The 16,074-nt window shown below is 48.4% G+C and overlaps 2 protein-coding genes and 1 pseudogene across 2 annotated transcripts; all 3 read left to right on the plus strand.

The window, feature by feature from the left end:
• Positions 1 to 5,317: 5,317 nt before the first annotated feature.
• Positions 5,318 to 5,686, plus strand: LOC143775176 (uncharacterized; annotated as a pseudogene).
• Positions 5,687 to 12,197: 6,511 nt separating this feature from the next.
• Positions 12,198 to 12,566, plus strand: LOC143775177 (uncharacterized). The gene has a single exon (XM_077263018.1). The coding sequence runs from the start codon at positions 12,198 to 12,200 to the stop codon at positions 12,564 to 12,566; it is 369 nt and encodes a 122-aa protein (XP_077119133.1).
• A 2,909-nt stretch (positions 12,567 to 15,475) lies between these two features.
• Positions 15,476 to 15,844, plus strand: LOC143775178 (uncharacterized). The gene has a single exon (XM_077263019.1). It carries the CDS (start codon positions 15,476 to 15,478, stop codon positions 15,842 to 15,844), a length of 369 nt encoding a protein of 122 aa, XP_077119134.1.
• Positions 15,845 to 16,074: the final 230 nt, after the last annotated feature.

Below are 16,074 nucleotides of genomic sequence, written 5' to 3' on the forward strand. Positions count from 1 at the left end.
AGTTTGCCCTCAATAATCGGGCCAGCTCTGCCACCTTGGTGTCTCCCTTTTTCTGTAATTCGGGGTTTCATCCTCGATTTTCTTCTGGTCAGGTGGAATCTTCGGATTGTCCTGGAGTGGATGCTGTGGTGGAGAGGTTGCATCAGATTTGGGGGCAGGTAGTGGACAATTTGAAGTTGTCCCAGGAGAAGACTCAGCTTTTTGCCAACCGCCGGCGTTGGGTTGGTCCTCGGCTTTGTGTTGGGGACTTGGTGTGGTTGTCTTCTCGTTTTGTCCCTATGAGGGTTTCTTCTCCCAAGTTTAAGCCTCGGTTCATCGGCCCGTACAAGATATTGGAGATTCTTAACCCTGTGTCCTTCCGTTTGGACCTCCCTGCATCTTTTTCTATTCATAATGTTTTTCATCGGTCATTATTGCGCAGGTATGAGGTACCGGTTGTGCCTTCCGTTGAGCCTCCTGCTCCGGTGTTGGTTGAGGGTGAGTTGGAGTACGTTGTGGAAAAAATCTTGGACTCCCGTGTTTCCAGACGGAAACTCCAGTATCTGGTCAAATGGAAGGGATACGGTCAGGAGGATAATTCTTGGGTGACTGCCTCTGATGTTCATGCCTCCGATTTGGTCCGTGCCTTTCATAGGGCTCATCCTGATCGCCCTGGTGGTTCTGGTGAGGGTTCGGTGCCCCCTCCTTGAGGGGGGGGGGTACTGTTGTGAAATTGGATTTTGGGCTCCCCCGGTGGCCACTGGTGGAATTGAACTGGTGTGCATCATCCTCTCTGTTCACCTGTTTCCATCAGGATGTGGGAGTCGCTATTTAGCCTTGCTCCTCTGTCACTTCCATGCCGGTCAACATTGTAATCAGAAGCCTTTCTGTGCATGTTCCTGCTGCTAGACAACTCCCAGCTAAGTTGGACTTAGTCCTTGTTTGTTTTTGCATTTTGTTCCAGTTCACAGCTGTAGTTTCGTTTCTGTGTCTGGAAAGCTCTTGTGATCTGAAATTGCCACTCTGATGTTATGAGTTAATACTAGAGTCTTAAAGTAATTTCAGGATGGTATTTTGATAGGGTTTTCAGCTGACCATGAAAGTGCCCTTTCTGTCCTCCTGCTATCTAGTAAGCGGACCTCAATTTTGCTAAACCTATTTTCATACTACGTTTGTCATTTCATCTAAAATCACCGCCAATATTTGTGGGGGCCTCTGTCTGCCTTTCGGGGAAATTTCTCTAGAGGTGAGCCAGGACTATATTTTCCTCTGCCAGGATTAGTTAGTCCTCCGGCCGGCGCTGGGCGTCTAGGGATAAAACGCAGGCTACGCTACCCGGCTACTGTTAGTTGTGCGGCAGGTTTAGTTCATGGTCAGTTTAGTTTCCATCCTTCCAAGAGCTAGTTCTTATGTTTGCTGGGCTATGTTCTCTTGCCATTGAGAACCATAACACATATAGTGCTCACATAACACCACATAGTGCCCATATAATACCATATAGTGCTCACATAACACCATATAGTGCCCACACATAACTCCGCCATATAGTTCCTAAGAAATAAAAGACAACACCTGGGAATATGACTCTGATGTTTGTGTTGCTGAGTGTTAGGACGAGCTGTTCCTGCACCCCCAGTGACCCTGCGTCCCTCCTCGGAGAACCCCCCCAGTAACTTGCAGGAGTCTCCTCTCCTGGTGATTATGTAATGTGGTTGTGTAACACACGCTCAGCTCTGCATTATCTCAGTCCCTGCTGGAAACTTAAACATGGCGGATGCTGTGTAAACATGAGCGAGATATTTATAGGGTCTCATCACAATTCCTACAGACCCTGATGGCAGTGATGGCAGTGCACGAGGTGGCGGTATACGAGGTGACAGTATACGAGGTGGTGGTGTACGAGGTGGCGGTGCACGTGATGGCAGAGCACGAGGTGGCGGTATACGAGGTGGCAGTATACGAGGTGGTGTACGAGGTGGTGGTGCACATGATGGCAGAGCACGAGGTGGCGGTATACGAGGTGGCCAGTATACGAGGTGGCCAGTATACGAGGTGGCGGTGTATGAGGTGGCGGTGTGCGAGGTGGCAGTATACAAGGTGTCGGTGCAAGGGGTGGCGGTGTACGAGGTGGCGGTGCATGTGATGGCGGAGCACGAGGTGGCGGTATACGAGGTGGCGTGCACTTGATGGCGGAGCACGAGGTGGCGGTATACGAGGTGGCGGTGTATGAGGTGGCAGTGTACGAGGTGGCAGTATATGAGGTGTCTGTGCACGAGGTGGCGGTGTACGAGGTGGCGATGCACATCTGGAGGACATCACATCTAATGCTTCCTCCAATATGTGACAATTCCTAACTGACCTCTGCTTGCTGTCAGTGAATAACAATATTCTTATACATCCAGGGGCTGAAACCTGCACAGATCTTATACTTCTCACAGCTGAGGGTTTGTTACAGTGTAAGGTGGACATGCATTTTAAAGGGGCATCTTAAAGGGGTGTAAGCTTATTACCTGACCCCTGGATCAGTCAGCACGGGGCCACAGGGGCCCCGGTGTGCAGCATGAGCACCATATTGACGCCCCCTCGTCTCCTCCTCTCGGCTTGCGCGGTTTTCGCTGCGAAGTCTCACATTCCTCAGGATTTCAGTTACATCCTGTATTATACCCCAGAGCTGCACTCATTATTCTGCTGGTGCAATCACTGTGTACATACATTACATTACTGATCCTGAGTTACATCCTGTATTATACTCCAGAGCTGCACTCACTATTCTGCTGGTGCAGTCACTGTGTACATACATTACATTACTGATCCTGAGTTACATCCTGTATTATACTCCAGAGCTGCGCTCACTATTCTGCTGGTGCAGTCACTGTGTACACACATTACATTACTGATCCTGAGTTACATCCTGTATTATACTCCAGAGCTGCACTCACTATTCTGCTGGTGCAGTCACTGTGTACATACATTACATTACTGATCCTGAGTTACATCCTGTATTATACTCCAGAGCTGCACTCACTATTCTGCTGGTGCAGTCACTGTGTACATACATTACATTACTGATCCTGAGTTACATCCTGTATTATACTCCAGAGCTGCACACACTATTCTGCTGGTACAGTCACTGTGTACATACATTACATTACTGATCCTGAGTTACCTCCTGCATTATCCTCCAGAGCTGCACTCACTATTCTGCTAGTGCAGTCACTGTGTACATACATTACATTACTGATCCTGAGTTACCTCCTGCATTATCCTCCAGAGCTGCACTCACTATTCTGCTAGTGCAGTCACTGTGTACATACATTACATTACTGATCCTGAGTTACCTCCTGCATTATCCTCCAGAGCTGCACTCACTATTCTGCTGGTGCAATCACTGTGTACATACATTACATTACTGATCCTGAGTTACATCCTGTATTATACTCCAGAGCTGCACTCACTATTCTGCTGGTGCAGTCACTGTGTACATACATTACATTAGTGATCCTGAGTTACATCCAGTATTATACCCCAGAGCTGCACTCACTATTCTGCTGGTGCAGTCCCTGTGTACATACATTACATTACTGTATTATACTCCAGAGCTGCGCTCACTTGCCCTCAGGTTGCTCCACGTTTAGTGGGGGGTGATGTTGGGGTCACATACAGTGGGGGAAATAATTATTTGATCCCTTGCTGATTCTGTACGTTTACCCACAGACAAAGACATGAACAGTCTATAACTTTAAGGGTCGGTTAATTTTAACATTGAGAGATAGAAATAAAATCCAGAAAATCACATTGTATAAAATTATATACATTTATTTGCATTTTCCAGTGAGAAATAAGTATTTGATCCCTCTGGCAAACAAGACTTATCACTTGGTGGTAAAACCCTTGTTGGCAAGCCCAGCAGTCACACGTTTCTTGTAGCTGATGATGAGGTTTGCGCTCATGTCAGGAGCAGTTTTGCTCCACTCCTCTCTGCAGATCATCTCTAAATCATTAAGATTTTGAGACTGTCGCTTGGTAACTCGGAGCTTCATCTCCCTCCATAAGTTTTCTATGGGATGAAGGTCTGGAGACTGGCTAGGCCATTCCACGACCTTAACGTGCTTCTTTTTGAGCCACTCCTTTGTTGCCTTGGCTGTATGTTTTGGGTCATTGTCTTGCTGGAAGAACCAGCCACGACCCTTTTTTAATGTCCTGGCGGAGGGAAGAAGGTTGTCATTCAGGATTTTACGGTACATGGCTCCATCCATTCTCCTATTGATGCGGTGAAGTTTTCCTGTGCCCTTAGCAGAGAAACATCCCCCAAAACATAATGTTTCCACCTCCATGCTTGACAGTGGGGATGGTGTTCATTGGGTTATAGGCAGCATTTATCTTCCTCCTAACACGGTAAGTTGTTAATGCCAAAGAGCTCAATTTTTTTTTCATCTGACCACAGCACCGTCTCCCAATCACTCACAGAATCATCCAGGTGTCATTGTCAGACTTCAGACGGGCCTGCACATGTGCCTTCTAGAGCAGTGGGACCTTGTGGTCACTGCAGGATTTTACACCTTTACGGCATTATGTGTTACCAATGGTTTTCTTGGTGACTGTGGTACCAGCTGCCTTGAGATCATTAACAAGTTCCCCCCGTGTAGTTTTAGGCTGATCTCTCACCTTCCTCGTGACCAAGGATACCCCACGAGGTGAGATTTTGCATGGTGCCCCAGATCGATGTCGATTGGTCATTTTGTATTTCTCCTATTTTCTTACTATTGCACCATCAGTTTCTCCTTATTACCCAGCGTCTTACTTATGGTTCTGTAGCCCATTCCAGCTTTGTGCAGGTCTATGATCTTGTCCCTGACATCCTTGTAAAGCTCTTTGGTCTTGCCCATGTTGTAGAGGTCAGAGTCTGACTAATTAATTGAGTCTTTTATGAAGGTGACAGCTGTCTGTAATGCAGGTAACGAGTTGATTAGGAGTCTAACTGGTCTGTAGGAACCAGAACTCTGAATGGTTGGTAGGGGATCAAATACTTATTTCTCACTACAAAATGCAAATACTTTTATATAATCTATACAATGTGATTTTCTGGATTTTATTTTTTATATTCTATCTCTCAATGTTAAAATTAACCTACTCTTAAAATTATAGACGGTTCATGTCTTTGTCAGTGGGCAAACGTACAAAATCAGCAAGGGGTCAAATACTTATTTCCCGCACTGCATACAGCTGTGTATTATGTGATTGGACAGGTTGTAGCCAATCACAGGCCGGCATTTGCCCTCGTTCTGGGCGGGGCTTAGCAGGCAGTTGGCGCAGGTAGTGACAGTTGACAGCTGCTATCATGGCGAGAGGTTCAGGTCAGCGTCGCAGAGGTGGCAGACGGAGACCCCCAGCGGTGGCCGGCGCCTCCAGGGACCACCGCCCTGCCACGTTCAACTCCTTCATTGTGAAGATCCTGAGGGAAGTGCAGCCCGGCAGCCAGATATCCGCGCAGGCCGTGGACACCATGTCTTCCGTGGTCAACCACCTCCTGGACAGGATCGCGAGTGAGGCCGCCCAGCTGGCGTCCAGCGGCCGGAGACGCACGCTCTCCCAGAGGGACATCCAGACCGCCACCCGCCTGCTGCTCCCGGCCGCCCTGGGCACCTACGCCATGTCTGCCGCCGACAGAGCCGTGGCCTCGTACAACCTGCGGAGCCGCGGCCAGTGATCGGCCCGGACACAGCCGACTTCTTCATTCTGCCGTTACTGGCGCAAAATATTAATGTTAAAGATGAATAAAAGCCTCGAAACCTCACGAGTGACGTGTTCACTGCTTGCTGCTCACAGCTGAGGGTCTGGTACAGTTGTATCTACCTAAAGTGACAACTAACATGGCTGCCATTACTGCTCCCAAAAGGGTTGTCAGGGGGACAAGGCCACAGGACGGGTTAGGCTACTTTCACACAGCAGGTTTTTTGTTTCAGGCACAATCCGGCAGTTTTTGAAAAAAAACGGATCCATTTTTTTTTTACGCCGTATCCGTTTTTTTCCCATAGAGTTGTATTAGCGCCGGATTGTGCCTGAAGGGCTTTTCATCCGTTCTGTGCCGGAAACGTCCCTTCAGGCTTTTTTGCCGGACACAAAAAACGTCCACTGCAACGTTTTTTCTGTGCGGCGAAAAAGCCTGAAGGGACATTTCCGGCAATAAACTCATGGAACGGGTGTGTGAATGAACGGTCCCGGCTACCGAATCCGTTTTTTACACGTTGAGCATGCCCAGAAGCTTTGTTTTCGACTCAGAAAACTCGAAATCAGGAAGTCAAAAATCCATGCGCAGTAAAGAAAGCCGGATCCAGCTAAAAAACGGATCCGGTGCATCAGTTTTTCACACTTTACGCCGGATCCGTTTTTTTGAAAATTTGCTGGATTTAGCCTCAAACCAAAAACCTGATGTGTGAAAGTAGCCTAATAGGAACAAGTGCCCCCGAGCCCCCCGCCATCCTACGCTGTAATACTGGTCCGCGCCGCAACACTGCTGCTATGGCGGTAATGAGACAGCCGTGTGTGCACTGTATGGCGGTAATGGCCAGCCGTCTGTGCACTGTATGGCGGTAATGGGGCAGCCATGTGTGTACTGTATGGCGGTATTATATAGTCACCATGGGCAGGTATAGGGTGCACTGTATGGCAGTAATGGGGCAGCCGTGTGTGTACTGTATGGCGGTAATGGGGCAGCCATGTGTGTACTGTATGGCGGTAATGGGGCAGCCATGTGTGTACTGTATGGCGGTATTATATAGTCACCATGGGCAGGTATAGGGTGCACTGTATGGCAGTAATGGGGCAGCCGTGTGTGTACTGTATGGCAGTAATGAGGCAGCCGTGTGTGCACTGTATGGCGGTAATGGGGCAGCCATGTATGTACTGTATGGCGGTATTATATAGTCATCATGGGCAGGTATAGGGTGCACTGTATGGTGGTAATGGGGCAACCGTGTGTGTACTGTATGGCGGTATTATATAGTCACCATGGGCAGGTATAGGGTGCACTGTATGGCGGTAATGGGGCAGCCGTGTGTGCACTGTATGGCGGTAATGGGGCAGCCGTGTGTGCACTGTATGGCGGTAATGGGGCAGCCGTGTGTGCACTGTATGGCGGTATTATATAGTCACCATGGGCAGGTATAGGGTGCACTGTATGGCGGTAATGGGGCAGCCGTGTGTGCACTGTATGGCGGTAATGGGGCAGCCGTGTGTGTACTGTATGGCGGTAATGGGGCAGCCGTGTGTGTACTGTATGGCGGTAATGGGACAGCCGTGTGTGCACTGTATGGCGGTAATGGCCAGCCGTGTATGTACTGTATGGCGGTAATGGGACAGCCGTGTGTGCACTGTATGGCGGTAATGGGGCAGCCGTGTGTGTACTGTATGGCAGTAATGAGGCAGCTGTGTGTGTACTGTATGGCGGTAATGGGGCAGCTGTTTGTGCACTGTATGGCGTAAAATAGATCAACTGACCGAACAATATATATACAGTCATATGAAAAAGTTTGGGCACCCCTATTAATCTTAAGCTTAATGTTGTATAAAATTTTTTTTTTTTGCAACAGCTATTTCAGTGTCATCTATCTAATAACTGTTGGACACAGTAATGTTTCTGCCTTGAAATGAGGTTTATTGTACTAACAGAAAATGTGCAATCTGCATTCAAACACAATTTGACAGGTGCATAAGTATGGGCACCCTTATCATTTTCTTGTTTTAAATCCTCCTACCTACTTTTTACTGACTTACTAAAGCACTTTTTTTTGTTTTGTAACCTCATTGAGCTTTGAACTTCATAGCCAGGTGTATGCAATCATGAGAAAAGCTACTTAAAGTGGCCACTTGCAAGTTGTTCTCCTGTTTGAATCTCCTCTGAAGAGTGGCATCATGGGCTCCTCAAAACAACTGTCAAATGATCTGAAAACAAAGATTATTCAACATAGTTGTTCAGGGGAAGGATACAAAAAGCTGTCTCAGAGATTTAAACTGTCAATTTCCACTGTGAGGAACATAGTAAGGAAATGGAAGAACACAGGTACAGTTCTTGTTAAGGCCAGAAGTGTCAGGCCAAGAAAAACATCAGAAAGGCAGAGAAGAAGAATGGTGAGATCAGTCAAGGACAATCCTCAGACCATCTCCAGAGAGCTGCAGCATCAACTTGCTGCAGATGGTGTCACTGTGCATCGGTCAACTATACAACGCACTGTGTTTTTTTGCCGCCATGCATAACGCCTTTTTGTATGACCAAACAACTCAATCTTGGTTTCATGAGTCCACAGGACCTTCTTCCAAAAAGAAATTGGCTTCTCCAAATGTGCTTTTGCATACCTCAGCCGACTCTGTTTGTGGCGTGCTTGCAGAAACGGCTTCTTTCGCATCGCTCTCCCATACAGCTTCTCCTTGTGCAAAGTGTGTTGTATAGTTGACTGATGCACAGTGACACCATCTGCAGCAAGTTGATGCTGCAGCTCTCTGGAGATGGTCTGAGGATTGTCCTTGACTGATCTCACCATTCTTCTTCTCTGCCTTTCTGATGGTTTTCTTGGCCTGCCACTTCTGGCCTTAACAAGAACTGCACCTGTGTTCTTCCATTTCCTTACTATGTTCCTCACAGTGGAAATTGACAGGTTAAATCTCTGAGACAGCTTTTTGTATCCTTCCCCTGAACAACTATGTTGAATAATCTTTGTTTTCAGATCATTTGACAGTTGTTTTGAGGAGCCCATGATGCCACTCTTCGGAGGAGATTCAAACAGGAGAACAACTTGCAAGTGGCCACTTTAAGTAGCTTTTCTCATGATTGCATACACCCGGCTATGAAGTTCAAAGCTCAATGAGGTTACAAAACCAAAAAAAGTGCTTTAGTAAGTCAGTAAAAAGTAGGTAGGAGTATTTAAAACAAGAAAATGATAAGGGTGCCCATACTTATGCACCTGTCACATTTTGTTTGAATGCAGATTGCACATTTTCTGTTAGTACAATAAACCTCATTTCAAGGCAGAAACATTACTGTGTCCAACAGTTATTAGATAGATGACACTGAAATAGCTGTTGCAAAAAATTTTTTTTATAAAACATTAAGCTTAAGATTAATAGGGGTGCACAAACTGTTTCATATGACTGTATATAATTTATACTAGTGCATAGCCAAAAAAAGTCAAATACAAAATAGATCAATGGCCGCACTCAACTGTGCTAAAAATAAGGAAATGTGAAATATGTGGAATGTGAATAGCATACTGGCTTATGAACTTTATGAAAAAACACATGAGATTTTTAGCACAAGATTTGCAAACGTTGTGAGCCCATTCACCAAAACGTCAAGGTAATCTCAGATCGAATGGGTAACTACACTGACTGTCTGGTGTGAACACTTACCTATGGTATCTGAGCTGAGCCTATATAAGTAGGCTTTATCCTGTTATTAGCCATAGGTAAGTGTTCACACCAGACAGGCAGTGTAGTTACCCATTCGATCTGAGATTACCTTGACGTTTTGGTGAATGGGCTCACAACGTTTGCAAATCTTGTGCTAAAAATCTCATGTGTTTTTTCATAAAGTTCATAAGCCAGTATGCTATTCACATTTCACATATTTCACATTGCCTTATTTTTAGCACAGATGAGTGCGGCCATTGATCTATTTTGTACTGTATGGCGGTAATGGGGCAGCCGTGTGTGTACTCTATGGCAGTAATGGGGCAGCCGTGTGTGTACTCTATGGCGGTAATGGGGCAGCCGTGTGTGTACTGTATGGCGGTAATGGGGCAGCCGTGTGTGTACTCTATGGCGGTAATGGGGCAGCCGTGTGTGTACTGTATGGCGGTAATGGGGCAGCCGTGTGTGCACTGTATGGCGGTAATGGGGCAGCTGTGTGTGTACTGTATGGCGGTAATGGGGCAGCCGTGTGTGTACTCTATGGCAGTAATGGGGCAGCCGTGTGTGTACTCTATGGCAGTAATGGGGCAGCCGTGTGTGTACTCTATGGCGGTAATGGGGCAGCCGTGTGTGCACTGTATGGCGGTAATGGGGCAGCTGTGTGTGTACTGTATGGCGGTAATGGGGCAGCCGTGTGTGTACTCTATGGCAGTAATGGGGCAGCCGTGTGTGTACTCTATGGCAGTAATGGGGCAGCCGTGTGTGTACTCTATGGCGGTAATGGGGCAGCCGTGTGTGTACTGTATGGCGGTAATGGGGCAGCCGTGTGTGTACTCTATGGCGGTAATGGGGCAGCCGTGTGTGTACTGTATGGCGGTAATGGGGCAGCCGTGTGTGTACTGTATGGCGGTAATGGGGCAGCCGTGTGTGTACTGTATGGCGGTAATGGGGCAGCCGTGTGTACTGTATGGCGGTAATGGGGCAGCCGTCTGTGTACTGTATGGCGGTAATGAGGCAGCTGTGTGTGTACTGTATGGCGGTAATGGCCAGCCGTGTGTGTACTGTATGGCGGTAATGGCCAGCCGTGTGTGTACTGTATGGCCGTAATGGCCAGCCGTGTGTGTACTGTATGGCAGTAATGGGGCAGCCATGTGTGTACTGTATGGCGGTAATGGGGCAGCCGTGTGTGTACTCTATGGCGGTAATGGGGCAGCCGTGTGTGTACTGTATGGCAGTAATGGGGCAGCCGTGTGTGTACTGTATGGCGGTAATGGGGCAGCCGTGTGTACTGTATGGCGGTAATGAGGCAGCTGTGTGTGTACTGTATGGCGGTAATGGCCAGCCGTGTGTGTACTGTATGGCGGTAATGGCCAGCCGTGTGTGTACTGTATGGCTGTAATGGCCAGCCGTGTGTGTACTGTATGGCCGTAATGGCCAGCTGTGTGTGTACTGTATGGCGGTAATGGGGCAGCCATGTGTGTACTGTATGGCGGTAATGGGGCAGCCGTGTGTGTACTGTATGGCGGTAATGGGGCAGCCGTGTGTGCACTGTATGGCAGTAATGGGGCAGCCATGTGTGCACTGTATGGTGGTAAAGGAGCAGCCGTGTGTGCACTGTATGGCGGTATTATATAGTCACCATGGGCAGGTATAGGGTGCACTGTTTGGCAGTATTATATAATAATAGCGAAAGAGGTTGTCACTCGGGATTTTACGGTACATGGCTCCATCCATTCTCCTACTGATGCAGTGAAGTAGTCCTGTGCCCTTAGCAGAGAAACACCCCCAAAACATAATGTTTCCACCTCCATGCTTGACAGTGGGGATGGTGTTCATTGGGTTATAGGCAGCATTTATCTTCCTCCTAACACGGTAAGTTGAGTTAATGCCAAAGAGCTCAATTTCTGTCTCCTCTGACCACAGCACCTTCTCCCAATCACTCACAGAATCATCCAGGTGTCATTGTCAGACTTCAGACGGCCTGCACATGTGCCTTCTTCAGCAGCGGGACCTTGTGGGCACTGCAGGATTTTACACCTTTACGGCGTAATGTGTTACCAATGGTTTTCTTGGTGACTGTGCTCCCAGCTGCCTTGAGATCATTAACAAGTTCCCCCCGTGTAGTTTTAGGCTGATCTCTCACCTTCCTCGTGACCAAGGATACCCCACGAGGTGAGATTTTGCACGGTGCCCCAGATCGATGTCGATTGGTCATTTTCTATTTCTCCTATTTTCTTACTATTGCACCATCAGTTTCTCCTTCTCACCCAGCGTCTTACTTATGGTTCTGTAGCCCATTCCAGCTTTGTGCAGGTCTATGATCTTGTCCCTGACATCCTTGTAAAGCTCTTTGGTCTTGCCCATGTTGTAGAGGTCAGAGTCTGACTAATTAATTGAGTCTTTTATGAAGGTGACAGCTGTCTGTAATGCAGGTAACGAGTTGATTAGGAGTCTAACTGGTCTGTAGGAACCAGAACTCTGAATGGTTGGTAGGGGATCAAATACTTATTTCTCACTACAAAATGCAAATACTTTTATATAATCTATACAATGTGATTTTCTGGATTTTATTTTTTATATTCTATCTCTCAATGTTAAAATTAACCTACTCTTAAAATTATAGACGGTTCATGTCTTTGTCAGTGGGCAAACTTACAAAATCAGCAAGGGATCAAATACTTATTTCCCCCACTGCATACAGCTGTGTATTATGTGATTGGACAGGTTGTAGCCAATCACAGGCCGGCGTTTGCCCTCTTGCTGGGCGGGGCTTAGCAGGCAGTTGGCGCAGGTAGTGACAGTTGACAGCTGCTATCATGGCGAGAGGTTCAGGTCAGCGTCGCAGAGGTGGCAGACGGAGACCCCCAGCGGTGGCCGGCGCCTCCAGGGACCACCGCCCTGCCACGTTCAACTCCTTCATTGTGAAGATCCTGAGGGAAGTGCAGCCCGGCAGCCAGATATCCGCGCAGGCCGTGGACACCATGTCTTCCGTGGTCAACCACCTCCTGGACAGGATCGCGAGTGAGGCCGCCCAGCTGGCGTCCAGCGGCCGGAGACGCACGCTCTCCCAGAGGGACATCCAGACCGCCACCCGCCTGCTGCTCCCGGCCGCCCTGGGCACCTACGCCGTGTCTGCCGCCGACAGAGCCGTGGCCTCGTACAACCTGCGGAGCCGCGGCCAGTGATCGGCCCGGACACAGCCGACTTCTTCATTCTGCCGTTACTGGCGCAAAATATTAATGTTAAAGATGAATAAAAGCCTCGAAACCTCACGAGTGACGTGTTCACTGCTTGCTGCTCACAGCTGAGGGTCTGGTACAGTTGTATCTACCTAAAGTGACAACTAACATGGCTGCCATTACTGCTCCCAAAAGGGTTGTCAGGGGGACAAGGCCACAGGACGGGTTAGGCTACTTTCACACAGCAGGTTTTTTGTTTCAGGCACAATCCGGCAGTTTTTGAAAAAAAACGGATCCATTTTTTTTTTTACGCCGGATCCGTTTTTTTCCCATAGAGTTGTATTAGCGCCGGATTGTGCCTGAAGGGCTTTTCATCTGTTCTGTGCCGGAAACATCCCTTCAGGCTTTTTTGCCGGACACAAAAAACGTCCACTGCAACGTTTTTTCTGTGCGGCGAAAAAGCCTGAAGGGACATTTCCGGCAATAAACTCATGGAACGGGTGTGTGAATGAACGGTCCCGGCTACCGAATCCGTTTTTTACACGTTGAGCATGCCCAGAAGCTTTGTTTTCGACTCAGAAAACTCGAAATCAGGAAGTCAAAAATCCATGCGCAGTAAAGAAAGCCGGATCCAGCTAAAAAACGGATCCGGTGCATCAGTTTTTCACACTTTACGCCGGATCCGTTTTTTTGAAAATTTGCCGGATTTAGCCTCAAACCAAAAACCTGATGTGTGAAAGTAGCCTAATAGGAACAAGTGCCCCCGAGCCCCCCGCCATCCTACGCTGTAATACTGGTCCGCGCCGCAACACTGCTGCTATGGCGGTAATGAGACAGCCGTGTGTGTACTGTATGGCGGTAATGGGGCAGCCATGTGTGTACTGTATGGCGGTATTATATAGTCACCATGGGCAGGTATAGGGTGCACTGTATGGCGGTAATGGGGCAGCCGTGTGTGTACTGTATGGCAGTAATGAGGCAGCTGTATGTGTACTGTATGGCGGTAATGGGGCAGCCGTGTATGTACTGTATGGCGGTATTATATAGTCATCATGGGCAGGTATAGGGTGCACTGTATGGTGGTAATGGGGCAGCCGTGTGTGTACTGTATGGCGGTATTATATAGTCATCATGGGCAGGTATAGGGTGCACTGTATGGTGGTAATGGGGCAGCCGTGTGTGTACTGTATGGCGGTATTATATAGTCATCATGGGCAGGTATAGGGTGCACTGTATGGTGGTAATGGGGCAGCCGTGTGTGCACTGTATGGCGGTAATGGGGCAGCTGTGTGTGCACTGTATGGTGGTATTATATAGTCACCATGGGCAGGTATAGGGTGCACTGTATGGCGGTAATGGGGCAGCCGTGTGTGTACTCTATGGCGGTAATGGGGCAGCCGTGTGTGCACTGTATGGCGGTATTATATAGTCACCATGGGCAGGTATAGGGTGCACTGTATGGCGGTAATGGGGCAGCCGTGTGTGCACTGTATGGCGGTAATGGGGCAGCCGTGTGTGTACTGTATGGCAGTATTGGCCAGCCGTGTGTGTACTGTATGGCGGTAATGAGACAGCTGTGTGTGTACTGTATGGCAGTAATGGGGCAGCCATGTGTGTACTGTATGGCGGTAATGGGGCAGCCGTGTGTGCACTGTATGGCAGTAATGGGGCAGCCATGTGTGCACTGTATGGTGGTAAAGGAGCAGCCGTGTGTGCACTGTATGGCGGTATTATATAGTCACCATGGGCAGGTATAGGGTGCACTGTTTGGCAGTATTATATAATAATAGCGAAAGAGGTTGTCACTCGGGATTTTACGGTACATGGCTCCATCCATTCTCCTACTGATGCAGTGAAGTAGTCCTGTGCCCTTAGCAGAGAAACACCCCCAAAACATAATGTTTCCACCTCCATGCTTGACAGTGGGGATGGTGTTCATTGGGTTATAGGCAGCATTTATCTTCCTCCTAACACGGTAAGTTGAGTTAATGCCAAAGAGCTCAATTTCTGTCTCCTCTGACCACAGCACCGTCTCCCAATCTCTCACAGAATCATCCAGGTGTCATTGTCAGACTTCAGACGGCCGCACATGTGCCTTGTTGAGCAGTGGGACCTTGTGGGCATTGTAGGATTTTACACCTTTACGGCGTAATGTGTTACCAATGGTTTTCTTGGTGACTGTGGTACCAGCTGCCTTGAGATCATTAACAAGTTCCCCCGTGTAGTTTTAGGCTGATCTCTCACCTTCCTCGTGACCAAGGATACCCCACGAGGTGAGATTTTGCATGGTGCCCCAGATCGATGTCGATTGGTCATTTTCTATTTCTCCTATTTTCTTACTATTGCACCATCAGTTTCTCCTTCTCACCCAGCGTCTTACTTATGGTTCTGTAGCCCATTCCAGCTTTGTGCAGGTCTATGATCTTGTCCCTGACATCCTTGTAAAGCTCTTTGGTCTTGCCCATGTTGTAGAGGTCAGTCTGACTGATTAATTGAGTCTTTTATGAAGGTGACAGCTGTCTGTAATGCAGGTAACGAGTTGATTAGGAGTCTGATTGGTCTGTAGGAACCAGAACTCTGAATGGTTGGTAGGGGATCAAATACTTATTTCTCACTACAAAATGCAAATACTTTTATATAATCTATACAATGTGATTTTCTGGATTTTATTTTTTATATTCTATCTCTCAATGTTAAAATTAACCTACTCTTAAAATTATAGACGATTCATGTCTTTGTCAGTGGGCAAACTTACAAAATCAGCAAGGGATCAAATACTTATTTCCCGCACTGCATACAGCTGTGTATTATGTGATTGGACAGGTTGTAGCCAATTACAGGCCGGCGTTTGCCCTCTTTCTGGGCGGGGCTTAGCAGGCAGTTGGCGCAGGTAGTGACAGTTGACAGCTGCTATCATGGCGAGAGGTTCAGGTCAGCGTCGCAGAGGTGGCAGACGGAGACCCCCAGCGGTGGCTGGCGCCTCCAGGGACCACCGCCCTGCCACGTTCAACTCCTTCATTGTGAAGATCCTGAGGGAAGTGCAGCCCGGCAGCCAGATATCCGCGCAGGCCGTGGACACCATGTCTTCCGTGGTCAACCACCTCCTGGACAGGATCGCGAGTGAGGCCGCCCAGCTGGCGTCCAGCGGCCGGAGACGCACGCTCTCCCAGAGGGACATCCAGACCGCCACCCGCCTGCTGCTCCCGGCCGCCCTGGGCACCTACGCCGTGTCTGCCGCCGACAGAGCCGTGGCCTCGTACAACCTGCGGAGCCGCGGCCAGTGATCGGCCCGGACACAGCCGACTTCTTCATTCTGCCGTTACTGGCGCAAAATATTAATGTTAAAGATGAATAAAAGCCTCGAAACCTCACGAGTGACGTGTTCACTGCTTGCTGCTCGCAGCTGAGGGTCTGGTACAGTTATATCTACCTAAAGTGACAACTAACATGGCTGCCATTACTGCTCCCAAAAGGGTTGTCAGGGGGACAAGGCCACAGGACGGGTTAGGCTACT

This window comes from Ranitomeya variabilis, chromosome 5 (genome assembly GCF_051348905.1).
Source record: "Ranitomeya variabilis isolate aRanVar5 chromosome 5, aRanVar5.hap1, whole genome shotgun sequence".
Classification (NCBI taxonomy): Eukaryota; Metazoa; Chordata; class Amphibia; order Anura; family Dendrobatidae; genus Ranitomeya; species Ranitomeya variabilis.